The sequence below is a fragment of the Haemorhous mexicanus genome, chromosome 2 (genome assembly GCF_027477595.1).
Source record: "Haemorhous mexicanus isolate bHaeMex1 chromosome 2, bHaeMex1.pri, whole genome shotgun sequence".
NCBI lineage: Eukaryota > Metazoa > Chordata > Aves > Passeriformes > Fringillidae > Haemorhous > Haemorhous mexicanus.
Window position 1 is genome coordinate 33,929,032 of NC_082342.1, and position 25,362 is coordinate 33,954,393.

The following is a 25,362-nucleotide window of genomic DNA, read 5'->3' on the forward strand; positions in this document are numbered from 1 at the left end:
TTAGCCACAGTTGTAGTCAGTCACTTCCCATATTTTCCTGGAGCTTCATAGGCACATCATGTTTGCTTATCTCTGCTGAATCTTCCCAGGAGTTTACTGATCCATCACATGGAGAAAAGAGCTATGAGTACATAGAATCTGGAGTTTGGGGCATTTGCATCAATGTTAGACTTGTTTAGCATCTGTCTTTGGTTGAAGTAGTAAGTACAAGTATATTTCTTCCCAGGTTTGTGCCCTGACCTTAGAGATGGAATATTTTCATCTTTGACATGATAGCTGTATGCTTTATGTAACACAGAGTGATATGATACAGAGAGAGATCAGCTTAGGAAGGCTCTGTGGTCTGATGATTGTGTCAGTATTTGGGTTCCATATCCAAGTAACTGTCCTTGAATGATGAGGTAGAAGGGTATCTTCACCACCAATTTGGCTTACTGTGAAAAGTGCCAGAATCCCTTTGTGAATCTAGTGTGAAAAGTCAAGCTGCTTCTTCCAAGGCTCTTGTTATGCTCCAGATAGTACTGTGAAGGTCTTGAATTAATGAACAGGTTATTTTGGTTTCCCCATCCCTGATAAAAGTTACTTGCTTTGACATCTGAATGGTTGACCTAACTGCTGAAATTGCTGAGTTCCTGACATTTTGCTTACTTCCTGGTAAATTCAGGATTTATTTAAAAGTATAATTTGAGACAGTCAAGATGGTAAATGGATGACAAGTCCTAATTTATAATGCCTTCTTTCTTGCTTTCCAGTAAGAAGACCATATTGTTTTGCTTTCTGTCTTATGTATGAAACAAAATAAAAACATAGTTTCATCTGTTGGCCAGACAGGTGACACTGGTACAAAACTGCTACTTCACCTAGTTTGGGCAAGGGTATCTCGAGTTTTAGTACTGATTTTGTTTTAAGTGGTGTATTTATGTCTGATAAAACATTGAATGAGGTTTTTTTTGACATTGCAAATAGGTCTCACATCACCCATCTTAATATAACAGTGGGCTAAATCTTTGCATCAGATTTTTATTGCTTAGAACTTGTCCTTCCTTATTAATAATACATATGACTCTTAAATGTCTTTTTGAGGCTGTCTTGTGATTTTTTTGCCAAGTCATGCTGTGGAAGGAGGACACTTCAAGGAAAAAAGAGTGTTTTACCCCAAATCTGTAAGGATCTTTTTGGAAGGACAAGCTTGGAACAGGAACTCAGTTTGGCTGAAGTGGCTTTTGCAAATGAAGGTAGACATAAATTTGTCCCAAATTGTTACAATTTCAAAAAACAATCTTTTAAGCATCTTAGAGACTTGTTTAAACTTCACAGCTAAAACATTTGAAACATAACTGTGTATTATGGAAAAGAAAGATCCTCTGGTTTTGTGGCCTTCTGTCTGCTGTGAGGTGGAGGAAATAGGCTGGTCTGGAGACACAATTTAAAGTAGGGATCTTCTTTCATATTGGTTATACCTCTTCTCTCTGACACAAAGACCTGAATGGTCCATCCAAATATAATGGGGACAAGATGGTTGAAATTGGTTTGGGACTGGGAACTGAGATGCCAGTGAAGAAAAATGTGGTGTGAAGGCAGTACTTGGCAAGCATGCTGGAACAAGAAACAGTAACAGGAAGTGATTGCAGAGAAACTCTTGCTAGATAAGGAGTTGCTTCCCTCATGAAGGAAATGGGAGATTGGAACTGGTGGGAGCATGGGTTTTGTGTTGAAACTTGCAAACTGAACAAGGAGACTCAAATGGGAAACAAGTTTGAAGACAAAGCAGGCAAGTGAGTGGTTACAGTGGTATTCAAAATTGCAGGCAGAGAAACTACATGACAGTAGGAGAAATCCATGGTTTGGAAACTAACTAGAATGTCTAGGGGGATCAGTGCTATGGTGGGGGGGGGGGTGAATGGGAAGTGAGAATTTAGGGCAAAGCAAGCTGGTCTCACCCTCACGTGCTATTCCACCATGTCAGGTGTTACTTAGGTGTCAAGGGATGAAGTTTGCTTTTGATTATCTGCAAGTATGAAGATAAAATTCTGTTATGAGTAGCAGCAGCAAATGACCTGAACTTAGAAATTGTCAAAGTCATATTTGGAATTTTGTCCTCTTTGTTGTGTATTTGTTTTCAGCTACTACATTTTAAATTACTTAATTGCTTGTTACTTTTTTGTCAGCCTCCTTAAAGTACATGGTGTTCTGCTTGGAAATGTAACTTGCAGTGTGGTGGAGAGGACAATTTGTAGGATGCCTTTTTTGTGATTACAAAAATTTGTGACAATTGAAGCAGAACATTGCTGGAAGAAAAAATGTTAGTCTGGTGATTTAAATTGAACTGCTCAGAAATTGCCTTTAATTGCATGTTTTGCATTTTCTGAGTGCCCAGACTTTGGATGCTAGGATCAGCTTTGTGAAAGAGCTGAATACTTAGATCCACAAATGAAGTCAATCAGAGCAGCATGAGCAACTGAGAAATCATGGTGTCTCAAACTTGGGATCAAGAATTCCTTTGTCAACACTTATCTCTGGGTTTCCCTCCTCCATATGGGAGATCAGTAGAATATTCACTGATTTCCTATGGTGTTATCGAAATTATTTATGATTGTGAAGGACTTAGATATTACTGTGATAAGCACAATACACATAAAACTCAGGAAGAAATTAACAGTGGCATGTTTTAAGCAAGGATTTCAGTATACCAATCCATGGATTACACACTAAACAATGCAAAAGAAAATACAGTCCTCAGTCACTACTTGTTAAATGAATGCTGTACCTTCTATGCACGTTAGGTATCTGCTGTGGGGAAAAATAATGTTTGTTTCTGTAACTGAAGACAGTATCTGCATGGGGTAGTAGATCAGTGCTACAGACATCCTTAGTTGTGGCTTTTTCTAACCGTTGTGTGCTTGGCTTTGTGGCTGCAATAGTTTTCTCTTAATGTAGCTTTTGAATGTAATATTGAATGCCTACATTCTTTGTAGGTAAGGTATGTGCACATAGGGACTGTGCTGGATGCAGCAACACTGTTTACTATCCAGGTTTTGAAAAATGTAGATGTAGGGGAAACCAGGAGTGCTGGAATGATAGCTAATTACTTGTGTGACCTAATACTCTTGTCTTTGAATAGTAGTCCATGGAAAAATTTACCTTGAAGATAATATGTATTCTGTCAGTGAGACCAAGGAGTTTTACCTAAATACCTGGGGGAGTTGCTCTTGTACCTTGTTCTCCCTTTTACTTGTTTCATGAATATGCAAATTGGCATGTCCCCATTGTTACTGTACTCAGCTACTCTGGAAATTGGCTTATTCCATTCTTGGAATTCAGTTTGCATTCTTTTGACAGCATTGCTTTCAGTGTTTATATTTCATATTTTATGAGGTGCTTTGCAGGCCTTTCTTCATGGTTAAGGATATATTCATATATATAAAAAAAGTAATATATTACTTTTTGACATCAACATGAAGTGTTGGGCCTTCTGTTCCTGGATGAAGAACAGACTCACAGGGTGAACTACTTTCTTAGTTCTGTGGTCAGGCAGGATGCCCTGCTTTGAGTTGAGATTTTTCTTAATACAAAGTAGGAGGGGAGCACTAGTGAGCCTGACTGAGCCTGCAGTGGCAGAGGCAGCTGGTTGTTATGATCATGAAATTATTTTTTGTGAGCTTCAGATTCCTTGCACCAACCACACTGTTCTAGAAAGCAGAGCCATGCAGATCTTGCCTCTCCGTGTTGTGGGGCAGCTTTCTTTCCTATGTCATGCCTTTTTCTTCAATGAAGGTTGTTGTTAAAACAGAAGAGGCCATACCAAGTTCACCTGCTAGTGTTACTATGTGTCCTTGTTCCCCGGACTCAGACAACATTCAGGGTTATCCTGTAGACTCAGAGTAAAAGTTTAACTCTCCTTTGTCTGGTGTGCAGCCCATCTTTTTGTATTCCCAGTGAAACAGAGTTTTGGTAAGTGTATCTTAAAAATCCTTTTAAGGTTTGAAGTAGCTTATGTTCCACAAAACTAGACTCAAACTCAACTCAGGACCTAAAGAGGACTACCCTTTGTGTCCCTGACAGCTTTCTGCACCTGCATCTTTCTGTGAAGGCCTGTCTTGTTTCATGACTACATGCACCAGGAAAATGAAATGATGATGTGTGAGGCCCATTTTCAGTTGTTTCTTTAGAGCTTAACAATAAAATCTTACAACTTCTTTCCCCACTTTGTTACTTTGCTTTCCAGACAGGATTTGCCTTTACCATATATTAAATTTCTTCTTTGATCTCTTTCCAAGTTTCCTTGTCAGAGGAGCAGACCTTGGGTCCTGTCTCTCCCCTACAACTGTCAAACCTATAAAAGCACTTTCCACATCTAGCATGGAGAACTTGATCTTTAATTTTTTAATGACTAAAAGAACTTTGTCAGATGATCTTGATAATGCAAAAGGAAGACAGGATGTTGCTCAGTGAACTCACATATCTAGTTGGAGATAATGAAGCAGGGCATTGTGGAGCAAGCATCCTACTGTTACAGCTGGGCATAACAAGAAGTAACTTAAGAGCCCAGGCATACTGCAGGAGAAGGCCCCAGAGAATCACAGGGATAACTGAGTTTGAAAGGGACCTTTAAAAGCCGTCTGGACCAACCTTCTAGTTGCAGCAGCCAACATGAAAGCTGGAGCCAGCTCTGAAGTTAGATCAGGTTGCTTGGGGTGTATGAAGTCAGGTTTTGAATAATCTCCAAGGATGAAGCTGCCACAGCCTCTCAGTCTGTCACAAAGTTAGACCACCCTCATGGAGTGGGTGGTCCAAATATATGGTCACAATGTGTTAGCATGCTGTATCAGTTGCTGGGCTCTTGTCTAGCTCTGTGCACTCCAAAGCAGAGCTGCATGCATATGATCTGCTCCTTTGTGTGGGGCACAAACCCTTCTCATATTCACAGCCTGTCCTTCTAAAAGAGCCTTTATCCATTCACCGCAGTACCTCAGGCATGCAAACTATCCAGCTGCTAACTGAGGAAAGATTATGGGTTGAAGTCATGGCAAGTGCAGGTAGAAAGGTAGAAATAACTTAGTATTGACTGGAAATTTTTGAAATATGCATGTTTATATCCTGCTTCCTTTTGTTTTTCTGTCAATCTTCCCAGGATCATTCTGGCCTAAGACTGAAATGGTTCTTTGTGCACTCCTCCTTACATGCTTGGGACTAAAGGTGAGGCAGGATTCTGAAAGTGCATGCCCTTTGTGGATGCTTTGAGTTGAATAAGTTCACTGGTTTCAGGCGGAAAGGATTCTGTACATGTAAACTGCATGTATTACTGCTTGTAATTGTTAGTCCTGCTCAAACAACTCTGGCAACTGGGCCTTTGTAGCAGTTTTGCTGCAAATTTTTCTTAACCTGAGAGAGTGGAAGCCACTTGAGAATGTATTACCTGCATAGGACAGGAGTTGGAGAAACAGAAATCAGCCTAATTGGTTTGGTTTTACAAAACTGGAGGCTGGGCTAGCATAGTGACCATCGAGTTGTAAATGCAGAAAGAATACCCACCTCACTATAGATAATTCTAATCTCAAAAGAGCACTGTCTTGACAATTTAAACTGTTGAGATCCTTGCTGTCCTTGTGGTGATCAAGGTTTCTCTGTTGCAATTGACACCTGTATTCATCAGATCCTGCAGTGAGCTTGTTCAGCTTGCAACACCTGCAAGAAATTGAATTCCACAGAAGAACAGAAGAGTTTCCTGCTGGTGAGGGAAGCTTACCAGCTCACCAGTGGATCTGTGTGTGAGTGATAGGGAGTGGGTGGTACTACATGCCACTGTAGGATTGCATGGAGCTGGAGAGTAAAACTGTTGGCAGCAACAGGATTTGTCAAAATTGTCTTAGAACCACAACCTTATGTGAGTGCTTTCTTCACCACAGGAATTTCTAAAGAGGTGCTCATTTCTTCCCCTTTCTTGCTTAGGTCTTCCAAGGTTCATAGCATGCTGTCAGACCTTTTCCTTTCAGAGTTTTTAATTTTTGTTAGAGGCAGAGTCTAGGAATGAATATAAATTGCAATTCAGTAACTAAGAACAGATCAAGAGTGGCATTTAGTAATGAAATTCCATGATTGTGTTGCAGTAAAATGGAAGAAGTTGAAGAAAAATGTAATCTGCAGATATTTAAAGGCTGAGTAATCTGTGGAAGAGCTAAATGAACTAAGGAGACTTATCATACCTGAAGTGGTAAAAAAGCTTTTGTTTCTCTTCTCTGCCATTGACTTGTTTGTGATGAGAGCTGTAGACCCTTAGTGGTTTTTATTTCTTTGTTAATTGGGCAGGTGATTATTTCAGACAAGAGAGCTTCAGAACATTTTGTGTGGACGAAATGTTTATAAAGGTACTTACCAGCTTGTAGGGATTGGTAAACACAGAATTACTCTTACAGTCTGGAGATTAGTGGTAAATTGGCTGATCTCTTAAATGTGTTGCCTTCAAAGGTCAAAACAAGCTGACAGTGGGAGGGATGTCCCTTCTACTTGCTTTAGCATGGTGTCTGTGGGTACTACCACTACAGGATTTCTTTATTTGACTGGACTGGTTGGAAGGACTGTGTAATTATAAGGAACATTTTCTTTCAAGAAAGTTATAGATTTTCTGGAGTGTATTAATTAGGGAGCATACTAAGTAAGTATCTTAATTAGTTAACATGTTTTTGTGACTAGGTGGAAGCCTCTGCATCCAGATCAGGTGCAAAATAATACTTCAGTGTTATATCTGTATTGTCATTACAGTATGGGCATGGAGCATGGGTAGCTATTGCAGTATATTTTAACCCTCTAAAGTCAGAAAGAGGAGACAAGCTCAGTGAGTTTGCTTACAGAGGTGTAGGAAAAATGGATTTCTTCATTCTCTCTCTTGATTTGTGTATGGTTCTATGTTAATATCTGTCAAAACTTAAGACATTTTGGGTTATAGCTTTTGGTCTAGAACAACTTTTTTAGGGGACTGAAGGTGTTTGTGGAGGAAAATACTGTACTCAGGATTACACTTTAACTGTTGTATACTGTATGTTCAAGTACAAGTTTCTCTCTGACACATTAAAACAACAGACTCTCCTAATTGACAGGAATTGATATTATTTCTGCAAGCTTTAGAGTCACTTTTAATACAATTTTTTTCCCAAAACACAACAGCTAAATTCCTTCTTTTAAGAAGGATACATTTGTTTCCAAAATAAGTGCTTCCAATTCATAAATTGAATGCAGTTTTGATGAGGAAGGCCTTAGACTGTAGTGACAGGTCAAGGCAATAAACTGAGGGGATCTTTCCAGTCCTCAGAATCCAGGCTCAACTAAATATATTTAGGAAAAATTGGAAAGGAGAGGGAGTTGGATAGAATTTATTAAAAATTTCTGACAGTGTAGACATTCTTTTAGGTATCTTTTCTGTTATGGGAGACAGATATGAAGGATCTGTGTCTTCATTACAAATTGAAACTCACATTGGATGCTTCTCCACTTTGCTTCAGCACTTTGCTTAAGTAAATAAACGGCATCTCCTGGTGTCAGAAGGTATTGTTTGGTAGCAGGCAGAGATGAGGTGCATTATGGTAGGCATTTTAAAGGTATTTAGTAGTTTTTGATATTACAGGAAAAAACTGATTAAACTCAGATGGGAGGAGAACCTGTTATGGGTTGCTTGAAACCTTCCTTGGGATTTCTTTCTGCTTTTGGAAAGACCCTTTCAATCAGCCTTTTTTTTTTCAGGTGTATCCTTAACTTTTTTTCTTCACCTGCTATTCAGAATGAACAGAAACAGCATATGTAAAACATGGGAAAGACTGTCTGAGTTAAGAGTGGAGTTAATTTACAGTAAGGTTAATTTACATATATTTAGCAATTCTGGGTTACTAGTTGGACTTTACAGCCTTAATGATTTTATGATTCTGTTCTTGTTCTGTAACACTGAATTAGGATGGGATTGTTTAGTGTTTATGACTTCCTGCATTTGAGTTGAGGAAGGGATTCCAGAACTTGTTATTTCTAAGGCTCTCAGTGTTGGTAGGCTCTGGATGGATGATACAGGACAGATACCTGCCACAAGTGGACGTTCTTTCAGTTGAGGATGCTTTAGACTTCTAAAACTCTGTCAGTCATGCTTATTTGACCCAGGAATGTTCTGAGATGGCCTTGAAGAACTATTGTACAAAAGTCCTAATGAGATACAAGAAGCCTCACCTAAACCATGTAGAAACTAAAATGTCTTGTCTGGCTTATAAACAGATGTCTGCTTTTGAAGTGTGATCTGTGCTGAGCAGTGGGTTTAGGTAAAGGTTTCATCATAAGGGCTTGCTAAATTTACAGCTCCTGGTTTCCAAAATACTTTTTTTTCAGAATACAGTGGCATAGTACTATTCAAGAGATATCAGTTTTGTCTCTGCTCTGTGTGATTTCCTTGATGCTGCTGAGCTATGGAAGTGTATCTTGGTGGGAAAGCCTTTCTGGTTACATTTTTGTGGAGACGTTGGGTGAGGTCATATTAAACACATAGGGTTGAATGTTTGCACTTGTTAATTTGGTTTGAAAAAACTAGTGAGCAGGATAGGAAGGGAGAGAATTTGAACTTAAAACACTCAGCGCAGAACTGTTGGAGAAGTCTGTTTCTGTGGACAGTAGAGTAAAAAATAGCTTAGTAATACTAGATACCAAAGAGGCTTTTACATGGCAGTGACATTTTGGAGGAATTGTGACAACTTAATGTTCAGACTAATAAACTGTGGCTGTCAGGTGATAAGTGATATAGGAAAAATTCCTGTGCAACTTCAAAGGGGGAAGTTCAGTTTGGTGTTAATAAATTTGTGGTTCTCTAAAATTTCAGTGCATAGCTGCCTTTCAGAGGTTAAGTTCTGGTTCAAATAAAATTACATTTGAAGTGTGATACTTTATCTAGCATACAGCTGCCACAAGCAGCCACTTCTCAGAAGAGGAATTTAACTTCAGTGACTGCCTCTGTCTTTGGCAAAACCCCCAGGAATTGCCAATTGCTTCAAAATACTTACATATTTAAATGAAGTTATGCTTTTCAAAGAAAGTTTGAAAAAAGAAGTTGGAAAAAAAACTGTTTATCACCCAATTTCTGGAAATTTTATGTTGTTTATAGTTGGATTATAAGATAGATACATAAAGTTAAATTAATATAGCAGCAAGCTTTTGAGACATAGAGTAGTATTTCATGAATATTAATTCTACTTCTGTTAATTATTCCTTAGTTCTGATACAGTCTTGGCAGAATATATATTTGAAGTATGCTGAGTTTTGAAAATTTTAGAAATTTAGTTGTGATGGAGTTTAGTGAGGGAATGTAGAACTTGTTATTGCAGTAATCTGCTATTTAGGTTTGGGACATCTCCCTTCTGAGATTTAAGCTTGCTTTAACATGGCAATTAGGGTGAAACACATTTAATTCCCTGCAAGTAAACTGTAAGTAATTATTAAACACTTTATAATGATTTAATGCAAATATTATGCAGTGTCTTGTGGGTGACAGATATTGGGAGGACAAATGAAATAGGAATGCACTGATTTGAGAGCAGGAGTGAGTCCAGGCTTGTAGAAAAATTCAGTGATGTCTGTGAGAACAACTGATGAATTGTGAAGAGCAAAGTAGCAGGATGTAATATAATCAAAATATGAGGAAAGGTTTGTGTGGTAGAAGGCTTGCCTGTTTCTCCCAGCTGACTGAGTTGAATTCATTATAGCCTGCTTGCTGAGTGACTGTTCATTTGGGAAACGTTAGCAGCTCCATGGATGGGTGGATGAATAAATTTGTATAACAAAGTTCTGAGAGCTGGAGACTTTCAGGGTAGCCTACAGATCTCTGAGGAAAAATCTGGGTAATATATCTGGAAGTTCCCAGACCCTGCTAGCTCCTGTTGGAAATGTGGTGGGAGCTAGTGTGTTTTATGCTAGTGAAATTTGATTGAGATTTTATTTTTTGTAGTGCTGTATACACGATGACCAACCACTTATGTGCTGGTATGTCTGTTAGAAGAAGTATTCCACATACTGGATCTGTCTGAATACTGAAACACTTTTTTCCTGCTTTGTTTTACTTATGTATTTCAGAGAGCTGGTGTTTACTGGGGGTTTTGCTAAAGACAGAGGGAGTCGCTGAAGTTACAATGGCAGCCTGTGGCAGCTGAGGCCACAGAGTGAGGATTTTTTGCATAGTTACCCATGTTGTACATGAAATTACATGTACATTACCTGTGTTGTCATGTTTGGGAACTTCTTATAGCCACACAATTCTCAGACAAATTCTGTGAAATATATATAGGAAGTCAATTTGAAAGATGCACCTTTTGTGCCTCATTCCCGCTCTTTTGATCTGTTTGGTCAGAAATGGATTTGATAGGTCATGAGCTTCCACGGGCAGCAAGGCAGTGTACCAGCTGTTTCCAGGCACAGTGAAAAGCTTCGTCTTTTGTAAATTTTTTAATATTACTAAGGTTTAATCTTTTGTTAAAAGTGCCTGATGTTTGCTATAGCTAGATATATAAAGCATCTGAAAATACTTTTGATGTCCTTACAGTCTTGGAAATTTTAGACTTACATTCTGAAACTACATTCTTTCTGTGAAAGCATTTGCATTGTTTCAGCTAAAAGTACAGTTGTTTGTAACATGCAAACTGGACATGAGCTATTGCTTTGCAGTAGTTACTAATCTGCTGATGAATGAGTCTTGTAGAGATTGGAAGGGATTTGTGTAGGCTGCAAATGGAATATAATGAGTTTCAAAAATGTAAGAAATTTAAAATACTGCTTGGATGTGAATTAAAATGTTCAGAAGCCACACACAGTTGCTTGAAATCTTGATCCTTTTTAGCCACCCATCATTGTGGTTTTTTTCCCAGAGTATGTTTGTCCACCCTAAAATTGTACTAAGTCAGGTATCTGAGAGACATCTGTCATCCTGAGTATCTTTCTATGTGAATAGGCTCTGCTGTGCTGGAGGTTAGTGTCTCAGGAACTTTCTAAAGGTGTAGATGCACATCTTCTGATCTCACAGGTAACAGCAGAAGTCATCTCTGCCTCTTTATTCTGTCTTTAGTACAGTTTAATGCTCTGTCTGTTTTCTGTGGTTTTCAAGATTCATGTGATGGCTTCTACCTTTTGGGTCAAAATAATCCTTTTTAGCAGAGACCAGCTGCTTTGCATTTTAAGCTTGCCTGCTGTTCTTTGGGAGTGAAAAGCAGGAGGAGTGGCTGGGCCAACTGATGAATAATCATGCATTTACCCACTCAGTTCTATCATGTGCTACTCTGAGCTGTTTTTGAGAGAAACTTGAGGCTCTGACTTTGAGGGATATGGTGTAACTGGTGAGATTTATTCCCAGGTGATTACAGTTCACATTGCAAAAATTCCTTTTGTACTTTGTCTGAATACTGTGATGATTGGTATCTAATGTTATAGGCGTGCCATGTTCCATTTTGGAGAATTTTGTCTTGCAGAGGAAGAACAAAGACAGCTGGAAATGAGTGAAAGAATAGGCCTTGTTCAAGAGCAGGGTTTACATCTGTTTTTACTATGTGTTGTTCCAACTCATGAGTCTTTACATCATAGAACCAAAGAATACCCAAATATTTTGTGATAACCTAAAAAATTGTTCCTCAGACTCTGGTAAAATGATTGTTGTATGATGAGAAAGTTCACTGTATTGGTTAAGCTTGAATTTTCCTTTCCTGGCTTATATTATTGGTACTTCAGAGTACTGTATAGCTGTCTCTTTGCTGTGTCTGCAATGTCATGGGCATCCACTGAAAATGTCAATGAATGGATTAACTTGTTATTTGTCAATGTACTTCTGTATGATCTGAGTGTCTGCCTTCTCTGTGTTTATGAGGTCAGCTCATTGTCCACAGGCAACAGTGAGTGTAACCTGCTTTACTGTTTTGGGATCAGGATGACCCTATAACTGCAAAGAAAAGAGGGTTCATCTCAGCTGTGTGCAGTTTTGTGTGCCACTCTGAAAAAGGTCACTTGGTTTGTTCAGCCTGGAGAAGAGGAGGCTGAGGGAAGACCTTGAGTGGTCTGTAGCTTCCTTGTGGGGGGAAGCAGAGCAGCGGCACTGATCTCTTCTCTGTGCTGACCAGTGACAGGACTCGAGGGAGTGGCCTGAAGCTGAGTCACGGGAGGTTTAGGTTCAATATTAGAAGAAGGTTTTTCACATAGAGGGTGTTTGGGCACTGGAACTCCTGGGAAAGTGGTCACAACACCAAGCCTGACAGAGTTCAAGAAGTATTTGGATGATGCTCCTGGGTGCATGGTGTGGTTATTTGGACTGTTCTGTGCAGTGATAGGAGTTGGACATGATGAGCCTTGTGGGTCCCTTTCAACTTAGCAACATCTATGATTAAAAAAAAAAAATTAAAATTACCTCTTTACCACTATGTAACATCTCTGTAGTCTTTTTTCCCCTTATTCTTCTTTACATTCATGAATCAGTCCTTTGGAAAAAAAATACCTGTACACATTAGTATCTTCTGTGTTACTGCTTTCAGCACATTACAGTGAATAAATATTATTTTATCAGCCCAATTGGCAATAATGACCATTAACCTTATTGGTAACTGCTGGGTCTCAGATGGAATGCTGAATGCATGCTTGTTCCAAAATGGCAGAATCTGCCTCTCCTTTTTACTATAATAAAGCTGCTTCTGTTTGCAGCACTGTGTTGCTGGGAGACTGCAGCTAATTTTTATGGTGCATATCTGTAGTAGTGATTGAAATTATACATTTCATTTAGTAGCTCTTCTTTTTGTTTGTAAACTGCCTTCTGTAAGAGGAGAGAAATGTTGTTCTGGGGAGAACAGTATCCAGACCAGAGAACATGACTGAATCTGAAACAAAAGCTCAGACTGTTCTGTTGATAACATCATTGTACTTCCAAAGTCAGTTCAGGGGGGATGGTGATCTGGCTAAATTTACACCAGTCTGATAGTCAGTTCTAACACAGGTACTCAGAAGAATTCCAGGTGAGACAAACACGTCTCCTCAAACTGCTGTTTTTCTTTTTCAGAATCCATGGTGCAAAACTTCAGCATGTGGCGTGACTTTAAAGCAAACCAACAAAATAGACTGAGAGATTATGAATTGGAAAACTGTGTCGTTTTGGTTCACAACACAGATAACGGTGGCAGTTTGGGGCTATGTAGAAAATGCAGTCCTTTTTAGAATGATTGTTGCACAGCTTGCATGCGGATCAGGATGTGCATGCAATTACATTGGCAAAAAGTGGGTGTAATTGGGCATGCACCTAAATGGAAAAATACACGTGTAAGGTGGAATCTGACTAATAAGTAAAAAAAAATCTTCTGCTTGCTGAATCTGTACTCCTTTTCTGGCTAAAGGAGATGGTAGTCCATTTTGTGCTGTTCACAGTCTGCTTAGGTTTGTAGCAGTGTCTTGTTTTTAATCTTGCTTGAGATGCCTCTCTGAAATGGGGTGTGTGTGTGTCTGGAGCCTGCTTGCTTAAACACGCGAGTCATGTCAGCTGCAATGCGGCAGTGCTTGGTGCTAATGAGGTGAGCAGCCAGAGCACCCGTCTGCTTATGTTTGCTCATCTCTGTGCAATTATGGCTGTGGGGATTGGAAAAAGGGATTTATATTGGATGTGGCTCTGTTTTGGCCTTTCCAGAGTGTGATTCTGTGTTCTCCTGAGGACTGGGCAGCACATTTCAACTTCCATTTTGGGAGTTAGGTGGTTGCTTCATTATGTTTAATGCAAGGTCTAAAATACATCCTGGTTGAGAGAAGAAAAGAAAAAAGGGAAGTACAGAGGGGGGGAACCCCCCTCCCCACTTCTTCTCTCCCCCCTCCCTCCCAGTTCTCCCCCAATTAATTCTAATGCACCTTGAAATTAAATATATGGCTTGGCAATCGGTGCCTTCATGCAGAGTAGATAGAAGTCTGTATTTGTAATGTAGCATCTTTGGAATACAGTAATCAGGTAATAAAATTTGGTTAGAAGTCACAAGTTACAGGTGGCCTTTGGTAGGCACAAGATGCAGATGCACTGTGATTTCTCAGCTCACAATTTTTTTTTTTTTTTAATTTTATTTTTAACCCTTAAGGTGCTGACAGCGGTGTGAGCTCAGTATTTTTTGCTGAAGTTATAAATTTTTGCTTTGAACATAAGGCAAATAAAGTAAATATCAAACCTTGTTTGTCTTTTCCCGTCCTCAAATGCCATACTATCTCCATTGAGCTTGATGCCTGCCTGTCCAATCCTGTCATATGCCTATTCCTACAGCTCCTCTTTCAGTGTTTCTTTTTCAGAGAATTAGCCTGTGGAACTATAGGCTAAGTAATATGTTTAAGTAATATGTTGATCTTGGTGGCAAAGCTGGCTTTCCTTCTAGTTCCTGCCTTTGTCACAGGGTCCTTCCCTGTTAGGTGATAAAATTATTTCTGACTACTTAATTTAATATAAATCAGATTGTTGAAATGACCTGACCTGTTAAAAATACTGCTGTTTTTTTGTGTTTTTTTAAGGATCTTATCTAGTCTCTGTTACTTTGGCAATATGTTGTGTAACATGGTGCCACAAACAGAGGGATCAGTACAGCTGGGACTGGGAAAGGTATGAACTGCATCCTGTAGGCAAGAACCAGCGGTGAGAGGCAGGAACCTCCTGAGCTCTTGATACAGCTGATGTGAGTGTAGTGTGCAGCTTACACCCATAGAAAGGGTGGAGTGTCAACCTGTAAACAAATGTCCATCATCCTGGGAAGGAGCCCAAGATTGTATGCCCTGATAAAGTCTGGTTTTTGCTTGGTCCTAGTTTTAAGTGACTTAAGAGTGACATGAGTGAAACAGCACAGCTGACAAGATGTGTGCTAGGGAGAGTTGTGCTGTTTTAACATTCACTGTTGAAGTCTGGTATCTCTGATCACAGATGGTGCAGTATTTCTGTGCCTGTTTACCTTCTCCTGGAGACCTTATGACTTAAGACTGGGATGTTTTTCTCTCTTCCTTCTTTAGGTCTCCGGGTGAAAGGAGAGCTCATTACTGCTTACCCACAAGTGGTGGTTGTGCGTGTGCCAACACCTTGGGTCCAGAGTGACAGCGACATCACAGTCCTTCGCCACTTAGAGAAGATGGGCTGTCGATTGATGAATCGTCCTCAAGCCATCCTCAACTGTGTCAACAAGTTCTGGACATTTCAAGAACTTGCTGGCCATGGTGTGCCTCTTCCAGACACTTTTTCATATGGTAAGGCTGTTGGATCAAAAGGGTAGCATAGTTGCCTAGACAACTTGTGCTTTTGCAATGCAAAAGATGTAAGTTTTGGAAATCCATAGAAGTTTAAGTAGCATGAGGCCAGTTCCACAGCTAAGTGTTGAGTAACCAAAATGGAAGTTAAAGTCGTGACACCCAGATTCTGGTTTTGTCTTTGTTGATTAGATTTTGATGCTTTGAAAAGAATACTTGAACTTGAAAGAGTACAGCCTTCCAAGCAACTGACTTTGGCTGTTAGTGCTATAATACTTTCTGTTCTTTTCCAGTTGCCCAAAACAACAGACAAGAGCTTGGAGTACTAAATGTCCTAAGTACTGTAGGAAACTAGACTTTGGTACAACCTGAAAATAGATTAAACTCCTATATGAATAAAAGTGTCTGCAAATACATTAGTTTTTGTGAAAGGACAAGAGTAGCAAGGAGTATGAGCCCTTGTGTTCACCTTTTAACAGTAGTTTAGGCTTTGTTTCCCACCAAAACAGTTAATTATAGTTTATTGTGCCTGCCTCTGGAATCTCTGGTATCTCTGGTTCCTGACAGAGTGCTAGATTAGAGGAACCATTTAACTGAGCTACCCTGATGCTATTTCTGCTTTTAATTACAATCTGTTAAAGAATTGTAGATACCTCTCAACCTTCTGTTTCTTCTGGGAATACCAGTGCTTTCCTCCCCTTTGTGTGATTGCATCAATAGGCTTTTATAATGGGAACATGGCAAAATGAGAAAAAAAAATTGACAAAACCATTTCTTTCTGTCATTTACTATGAATTACTATTTCCATCAATCACCATGAAAACACATTTGAGAAGAAACATACCCTTTCTTTATACATGTGGTTGCACTAACTTGTTGAGAAAGGAATGAGTTTTTGATTTTTTGGGGGATGGAGAGACCATGAATGATGCTTAATAATTGCAGAACATACCTGTTTGATCATAACTCCCTCCCACTTCTGTTGGTGTCTTCCTCTGGGATTTGACAGAAGCATGACTTTCTTTTCTTTTTGTTTTTGTTTTTTTAAACCACAAGTATCAAGTCATCAGTGAGAGCTGTCTTGGCCAAGTAAAGCAGGGTGTGCTGGATGACATGTTACTCCATGGCATGCATTAAACTCCATGGCAGGGTCGTGATGGCTGCTGCTGGCTTTGTGACTTTGAGTCTTGACTTCTGCACTTTACTGTGTGATGTGTTAGAGGGGGCTTGTCCCTTTGTCTGCTGACTTTTCTGTATTTCTTGTGCTGTGGTCAGCCTTCTTTAAATTGAACTCAAGTAACCTTGAAGTATCAACCATAATTGTGTGAATGGCCATTAAAAGCTACACTCGAAGGTCCTTAGAGATGCAATGAGATTAAAAGGTTGAAGTACTACTTCAGGATATAGAAAGAATGAGATATAGGAGACTTAAGCCTTCAGAAGGGGGAGGTGAACTGACAAGGTCTAGGTTGTTGCTGCTCTGTGGATTATGCCTTCTCATCGTGTTCCGTGTTGCTTTCCTGGTTAGTAGTTTGGATGGAACTGTTACTAGTGTCATGTGTCTGCTGTTTTCCTGTTAGACATTTGAAAAGATGGAAGTTGATAAAGTAAAAGGGATAAACTGAAACAAGATGGTAGAATTGGGGCATTTGGATTTGGAAGATCAGATTGAGCCTTTTGGGATTGTGATCAAGAGGCCTTTGTCAATTTGTGTCTTCAGTTCAAAAGGAAGTAGGTCTTAGTATCCCACACCTCACAAACACCTTCAAAGTCTGATTGTGCTCCATGACCAAGGTCCTCCTAACTGATGATTTCCCTGCATTATCTAAGCTGTAAGGGTGGGAGGAGTGTATGGCAATTACATCCCAAACTTGGCCACAGCAGACTGGTGGCACATAATGTTGTTGGTTTTCTTTTTGCCAGGTGGTCATGAGAATTTTTCCAAAATGATTGATGAGGCGGAAGTGCTGGAGTTCCCTATGGTGGTGAAGAACACGCGGGGTCATCGAGGTGGGTGTGAGGTCAGGGGTGAGGGCAAGGAGCATTCTAAGCAGCACTCCAAGATGTTGACTCATCAAGGAATGACAGTTAAGAAGATCTGTTAGGTGTTGGACTTCTTTCCAATCCATCTAAATTCTACCACCATTGAATGCTGAATGTTGAATAGGCTGCAGCACTGGGGAAAGGTTATAGTAGAACCCAGTCTTGCAAAGGCAGGGGGCAAAACGTTCAAAATTATGGTGCACTGGTGACTTCTGTGAGGAAAGCTTTGAACTGGAATAATGGGAGGTCTGGACTTTGTGAAGTTGAAAGAAGCCTACGTGGATTTTAGGGATGTTTTAAAATAGGCCTAAAAAATGAAATCTCGGTTCATTCAGTGACTTCTTTCCTACTCAGCTTTGTCTATAATTAGGATTCTGATTTAATTAAAATCTTACATATCGTTTGTAAAACTGAATCTCTGTTTTTCAGAAAAATACTTCTGACAGTGTCGGTGGTATTACTGCAGGTTCAGATTAAAGTGCTCTGTTTTTAGTCTTTTGTTTTAAGTGTTGAATATAAAACAAGCATCAACTTAATTTAGTGTTAAATAGTGGTTACTAAAGGAAACCATGTTTAAATCAATTTCTGAGGTTATTTGCACCGGAAGTTGGTCTGTTTTTAATATACTTAAAAACAAATTGAATAAATACTAGAGCTATAAAGAGACTAAAACTGAAGTTAAAGCAGAAAACCAGGAGTTACTTCAAACAAAATCATAACTAGAGGACACCACTTCTTCTTTCCTTCTGTCCATCAGTTTGCTCTCACTCTCTGCTGCTCTGATGCTTCTCTTCTGCTGGCATGAGTGCTTCTGTAACCATGTAGTAAATGGATTTAGGAACTGATGTCAAATGGACCTAGATGGGTTATTTTTACTCCAATTAAATTTAACATGACTTAGCACTTGCACAAATGCTTGTGTTGATTAAATGGAAGGGAGCAAAACACTGGGGCTGAGGAAGATCAGACCTGCTGCTGATAGCAGCAATACCTGTTAGTGTGGTTTTAAAGTGTGGGTGGAGCTCTAAAGCCAAGGTGGGGAGTTTGATGTTGCAGCAAGGTGATTTTGACAGCTGTGGAATATCTGAAACAGGAGATTTGACTTAACACTGCCTCTAGTGAAGATCTACTAAATAATTGTAGAGTTTCAGCTATTGATTTTCTTCTCCCTTTTTTAGCCAGGATTCCTGTTTACAAGTTTTGCTTTAGAGCACTTTAAACTCCAGGCATTTTAATGCAAATTTATGGAAAAGTACATGTCTTTTCACATTAAGAGAGTTGGGGAAACTTTTTCAAATTAATTGAAGAGCATCCATTTGCAAATTATATGTAAAATAAATAGGCAAATATGATTAGAGGTTGATGAGTAAAAGTCACACTCTTCTAGGCCAGTTTTCTGTGCAGTTTGCTGCTGCAGCAAATGGGCCAATCGTGGTTTTACCAAGATGTCATGATGCTGGATAATTTGCAAGAACTAAGTGGTTCCTCTTCACGCATTGTTCTTCCTTTTCCATTTCAGGAGTACTGTAGGATTATTAATTGCCTGTAGAAGAGTTAAAGTTTGGAGTGGGAGAAAGGACATGGAGATTTTTTCTTTTTGTGAATTTTAAGCTTACATTCTCATGTCTCTGTAGTGAGAAATTCCATGTTCCTCAAGCAGTATTCTGTGTTATGGAGACCTTAAGTCCTATCTAAACAGAGGCTGCTGTAGTAGGGCATAGGAACACTTGATGGAATTCTTTACACATTATTTATCCTAGTTCTGCTACTGCTGCATTTCTGTTCTCTTACTTAAGGAGGCAGTTTATCAATTTATGTTTGTACTTTGTTAGCACCATAACAGAATTGAATGACAGTTCTGCTTCAAGGTAAAGTGTGCAGCCTTATTGCAAAACATAAATCTAATATGACATAGAGCCCTTAAGAAAGGGGAAAGGAAGTTGGGAAATGTGGGTAAAGATGGGAAGGGATGCAGTCTTGTGAGACTGGAAATTGGATAGAAAGTAGTTCAGGGATGACTTTCACCAGTATGAATACTACTAGAAAAGAACAAAGAAGTCTTTGGTATGGTCTAAAAATAAAAGAGAATGAAGTTACTTCTTTTAGGTTAAAAAATCCAAGTCCTACTGAGGTTTGCTTGTAAAAAACCTAGTGATTTGTCAAGAGGGTTTTTTTCAGTTGTGGGATAATCCATTCATTTTATGTCTTGTGGAATCTTCTGCTAAATTATCTTGGATACTGTGGAGTGGAACGTTTTCCTCTGAATGTAGTTGTTCCACTGCAGACCTTATTCTGGAGTTGTGAGCCCTTTTAAGTATTGGGAAGAGCAGCTCTCAGGAACTTCTTAACAGAGAAGTGGGTGGTTCTGCAGTGGCACACTAGAGACTTCAGAGTTCTTAGATGCCCAGTGTTCAACAGTTTCATGTTGTTGGTTCTTGTGTGTCAAAGCTGTAGGCTGTGGGTCCTGTCCTCTTGGATGAACAAAATTGTTATTAATTACATGTTGGCTGCTCTTTCAGTATTTTTTCCTTTTATTTCCTCTCACTAAGGACTTGTACCAAAAGAAGTTGAAACTGCAAGACCATCTCCTTTATCTAAAGCTTTTTTCTTTTTCCTTGCTTCTTTCTTTTTCTTTTTTTTTTAAACTCATGTCTCCTCAGCTCTGTCAGTACTTGAACACTTAAAAGCACTGAATCAGTGGAACACTTGTCCATGGAAGAGTTTGTAAATGGATACAAGCTACAGATGGGGCCTCTGAGAATGGGCAGTGTGCCGGTCAGAGGTTTTACTTTCTCGTGCTGAATCATTGATGCAGCTCAGATGGGTAGCTGCTTTCAACACCCCGATGTTCTTTCCCCCATACAGGTAAAGCTGTGTTCCTGGCACGAGACAAGCACCATTTGGCAGACCTAAGCCATTTGATCCGTCACGATGCCCCGTACTTATTTCAAAAATACGTTAAGGAGTCCCATGGCAAGGATGTGCGCGTCATCGTAGTGGGAGGCCGTGTGGTGGGCACCATGCTCCGCTGCTCGACAGATGGGAGGATGCAGAGTAACTGCTCACTTGGTAGGAAAAGCATTGCTCATAGTTTTGATCAGAATATTTCAACCTAGTTGAAAAATCACAAAGCTGACTGAAGTAAGCTGCCGGTGTTATTTTGTGTTAATTGTGCTTGCTGCTGGGGGTTTAAAGGGGAAGCACAAGAGTAAGGATTAAGTAAGAAGCATGTTGAGCAAACAGAAGAGGAGAGATGATCTTTGCTCAAAGTGTTTGATAGATAGGATGATGACAAACAGGGGAAAGTTCTAGAACACAAGTGGAGCAACTGATGTGGTAATGGCAGTTTGATGCTAATGCTATGTTATCATTTGTTTCATCCTGTTGAGAGGAACAGAAAATGAAGGAAGACAGGAAGCAACACTTAAGAGAGGTGGAGGAGTCAGTCGTTTGGCAAGAGAGTAGAAGAAAATGTTAAGTGAGGAAGCTGTTGAAGGCAATTATCACTTGGATTGCACTGTTCATTTTCTGTGCTGCCTTAAGTCTGTCAGGTTCCTCCATGCTACCTCTTCCCACAAGGCCCATATCTGGGAGAAAGAGGAGGTTACTGCATTGATGGTAGCATGCTCAGAACTGAGATTCTGCATAGGTTTGGGTGTTGGACTTCAGGGTTTCTGAGGGTAAAAGGAGGAAGAACACTTGAGTGTGCCTGGCTGAAACTGTACTGAATCTGAGCAGGGATGGGATAAAATGTGTTCATGTATAGTGCAGTTTTGGTTAGTTAAAATGCCTAAGAGATTTTCGTTACTACTTAAATACAGCCTGAAAGATTTCCAGGGGAAATACAGCCTGAAAGATTTTTCTGCTAATTTTTTTTTGTTTGTTTCTTATTATTTGGGTTATTTTTCAATTTAACTATTGTGATAGATGAAGCTTGAGTGAGTTAATACTTAGGTGATGGACTGTGAACCTGACGAGCTGAGGTTCAGACATAAATGTTCACTAATTCTTGCTTTAGAGACAGTAACCTATGATAGCAAGTAGAGAGGTATATGAGCAGATGATAATGTCTTAATCCCCATTTCTCTCAATTATATCTACAGTTAGAGCTGTAGTCTTACCAAGAGCTCTAGGTTTAATTTTGCTGAAATATTTCTTCTGATCACGTACAAACATGTAAGGAAAGCCTCTACCTTAGAAGGAACAAGGGTGGTTTGTTAGTTCATTTTTTTAATATCCTGGGATCATAAAAATGTGTATTTTTTCTTGATTAAATAGTCATTGCTTGACTGTTTTTAAACAAATCATAATCTTGACCTGCCAAAGGCAGGTCAGAATCCTTTGAAATTCTGGTGTGGCATCAAGTTCATTAGTAGTCACTGTGGAAAGGAGGTCACTTTCTAAGTCATCAGCAGTGCTTGCAGGCTGACTTTGAAGCTTCCCAATCGAAAAGCACGGCCCGGTTGAGAAGGATGTCAGTCCCTTGTGACCTGAGCGCAGACAGCAAGTTCTTTTCACTTTTTCCAGGTGGTGTAGGAATGATGTGCTCGCTGAGCGAACAAGGCAAGCAGTTGGCAGTCCAAGTGTCAAACATCCTGGGGATGGATGTGTGCGGCATTGACCTGCTGATGAAGGACGACGGCTCATTCTACGTCTGCGAGGCCAATGCAAATGTAGGTTTCATTGCCTTTGACAAGGCTTGTAATTTAGACGTAGCTGGTATCATAGCGGACTATGCCGCTTCTCTGCTGGCCCCCGGCCGCTTGACGCGGCGCATGTCCTTGCTCTCCGTGGTGTCCACGGCCAGCGAGACTAGCGAGCCAGAGCTGGGCCCTCCAGCTGGGGCCGCTGTCGACAACATGAGTGCTAGCTCCAGCTCTGTCGACAGCGACCCTGAGACCACGGAGAGAGAGTTGCTCACCAAGCTCCCGGGGGCTCTCTTCAACATGAACCAGCTACTAGCCAATGAGATCAAGCTCCTTGTGGAGTGATGCCACGTGTAAATAGGTGACCAACAGAACTCTCTCTTGTAAATTTTTTTTTTTAAACCAACTTGCAATGCTGTTTATCAGAGACGCTCAGAGGAATGAGGAAAGGGGGGTGGGTGCGTCAGTCGAGAAAGCAAAAGTAAAAGGCACACGTGCTGTGATTGCTGTCCCTGCTCATTTGTGGAACATTAAATTGTCTTCATTCTTCATCAGTTTTACAGTGGAGATGCTCAGTTCATAGCCAAGCAGCAATTTTATTTGGATGCTGCTTTGGTCCCCAGATGTATTGCAGTTCATGTGTCTTCACAGGCAAGCATTGAAGCGTGATTCACACTTGAAGATTTTCAGAAAGTTGTCTGGCAGCTCTCTAGAAACTTCTGTGAATTACTGCACCAGTTGAGTCTCTTCTACCTCTGTAAGGCTTGATCCTGTAAATTGCTGAGTGCCTCAAATTCTTTATGTGAGTTGAAGGTGTTAAATACCAAGTATTTCAAAATTCCTGGACACCTACTGTTCCTACTCTTGCAGATGGGAGCTGTAAGTTCAGGGTCCTTTTGAAGTCATCACTTTCTGACCTTGCAGGATACAGCCTTCCAAATGATGAGGCTGGGAGAAGTGTCAGTTGAATTAATGTGAACTTTCTGTAAAAATCTGTAAATTGTACCATCTTGGTATTAAGTGGCAGCTTTGTGTCTAAATTCCTTTATAAAGCTTTTAAAGGAGGATACTTCTGTTTTTCTCATTTCAAATCCTGATATTTGGAAGGTATATAGGGGAATTGGCCATATTCTATTTGTGGGCAGAAGTAGCATGTTTTTAACTATTTTTTGCATGGTTGGAGGAGATAAACAGCACTGTAATGTTTGGTATACAAAATGATGTTTAATCTAAAAATGTGAAAAAGAATTACACTAGTTTAAAGCAAACGTGCATTGACTTGTATTTGTTAGTGTTTTAGTCTTTCTGAGAGAGATCTGCAATGTTAATGTTCCTTTTTCTTTAATACATGCTAGTCCAACACTCCCTTCTCTATGCCTGCATCTTTAACAGTGGCCAAAGTGAAAACACTGCAGACTGTTTGTTAAGAAAACACTGAGTTATAGTCTGTACATTGGTGGGGGGTTGTTTGTTTGTTTTTGTTTGCTTTTTTTTGGAGGGAGGAATGTGGTAAGGTGTGGAGGAGGGAAGAGCTGGTTAAAAGCAATTAGTCATCCAGAGGAACTTTAGAATAAAGCTGCAGTTCATACAATACTTACCAGGCTTACTTTTTCCCCACTGAACATAAAAACCTGATGTTGGCATAAATCCAAAGAGTATAACTGGGGAGAAATATTCAGTTCTTAGCTTTGGAAACGTGGCAGATTTGAAAAAGGAAAAAAAAAAAAAAAAGAAGGAAAAAGAAAAAAAAAAAAAGAGAGCTCAGCCAGAGTTAAAAAAAAGAAAAAAAAATAACCTATGTCCGCAAACGATTAAAGGATTGATCCTAGACCCTTACATGTGTGTGGTGTGAGTGCACACACTCGTGTGTGTTTGTGTGTGCACAATTGTTTTGCTTTATTTTTTTGAGGGTGTTGGCTGTTTAGCTCCTAATTTTTTTCAAGACTTCCTGATTTTCCTTAATCCTTCTGGCTGTGCATTTTGTCATTAGCCTTGAGCTGGTTTGGAAAACAGATAACCAAAACAGATACTGAGTCCATTTTTCAGTCCCTGTCTTCCTCCTCCTTTTCCTGCTCCTTCTCCCTTTTCATTCCCCTCTTATTCTCGGGGTTCCTAAAGCCCCAGAACTATATATATATATAAATATATATATAAAGATAAGCCTCTTTTTTAAAAACAAAAAGTAAAACGTTTACAATTGAAAAATCATCTTGTGAAAATAGGTTTGTTTGGAGGGGGGTTGTGTGTGTGCAATGCTGCTGTTTTCTGGATACTTTAATGGAGCATGTCCCATGTACCCTCTGAGGTTCTGCACTGCCCACCTCTGTGGCCCTTCCTCACCTCTCTGCTGCTCTGCTGTTTTACCTTCACTCGGACCTTAAACACAACTCACGGACACTATGCAGAGAGTCTTCAAGAGGCAATAAACAGAACAGTATTAACCTACTTTATGGAGGTTTGATCATGCTTCTTTGTACAGTTTGGTTTTTTTATTTTAAAAGGAATGTAATAAAATGGCTTTTTTTTTTTTTTTGTAGAATTAAATATTATTATTAAAATCAAGTGAAAGGTTGACTGTTGGTGTTAAGCAGGAGGGTGGACCAGCTGGTCCAGCAAAAAAAAGATCTTCAGCAGTAAAGGTATTTTCAGATCCTTCTAACTGAGCCTTCAAGTGCACAGGTTATACCTGAAGAATATAAAGGTCTTCCACTTCTGTGAAGAGTTACAGAATGGCAGAACATGAAAGTAACCTAATTTTCTAGTCACTGAGCAGTAAACTGTCTCTTCCAAGAGCTCTACTTCCCTTGCTTGTTTATCCAAGGGGAATTTTGGGTGGAGGGTGGCTCTCTTTTTGTTGTTGTTTTTTTCTTTTTTTGTCTCTCCCTTTTTACTGGTAGGTGCCTGCATTCCTTGACAGGCTGATAGGATCAATCCTTCCCTTTCTAGCTGTGACATACATTGAGCACATGTGGAATAACAGCAGGGAGTAAACAGATGCTAGTTGGTGTACAAAGGCCTTCGTGTTTCTATCGCAGGAAACATCTTTTAGATGAAAGTTAACTAAATATTCTGGATTGGTTTTTTGAGTCCCCATAGTATCTTGTAGCTCACAGGAACCTTACATTTCCAGCACCCTTTTGGAGTGTCTAGGTTACACCTCACAGTTGTAAAATTTGTGAAGTAAGCATAAGGGCTTTTTAAAAAAGACCAAGTAGGTTGAGAGATTTGTGGTTTGACTCCCTTCTCATAAGTTGCTCCTCTGGTTGGTGCTTCCATTACTAGTTTGGAGATAAGTCTATGCATAGTGGTCACAGAGGGAGACAGGATTTGAAACATCCTGTGCATGTGTTTGGATATCGGGTATTGATGTTGCATGAAAACCTTGCTTGAGGGTTCGTTTGTACAAATGGGTACACTTGTCTCATGTATTTAC

At 39.7% G+C, this 25,362-nt stretch overlaps 1 protein-coding gene across 3 annotated transcripts in view; it reads left to right on the forward strand.

The window, feature by feature from the left end:
• Positions 1–24,375, forward strand: part of RIMKLB (ribosomal modification protein rimK like family member B) — a 41,631-nt gene extending 17,256 nt beyond the window's left edge. For all 3 annotated transcript variants that reach the window (XM_059838357.1, XM_059838355.1, XM_059838356.1), the window contains exons 4-7: positions 15,010–15,240; positions 17,164–17,250; positions 20,149–20,352; positions 21,811–24,375. In XM_059838357.1, the coding sequence (XP_059694340.1) occupies positions 15,010–15,240; positions 17,164–17,250; positions 20,149–20,352; positions 21,811–22,274 (986 nt within the window). In that variant the 3' untranslated portion in view covers positions 22,275–24,375. The remainder of the gene's footprint in view (positions 1–15,009; positions 15,241–17,163; positions 17,251–20,148; positions 20,353–21,810) is intronic.
• Positions 24,376–25,362: the final 987 nt, after the last annotated feature.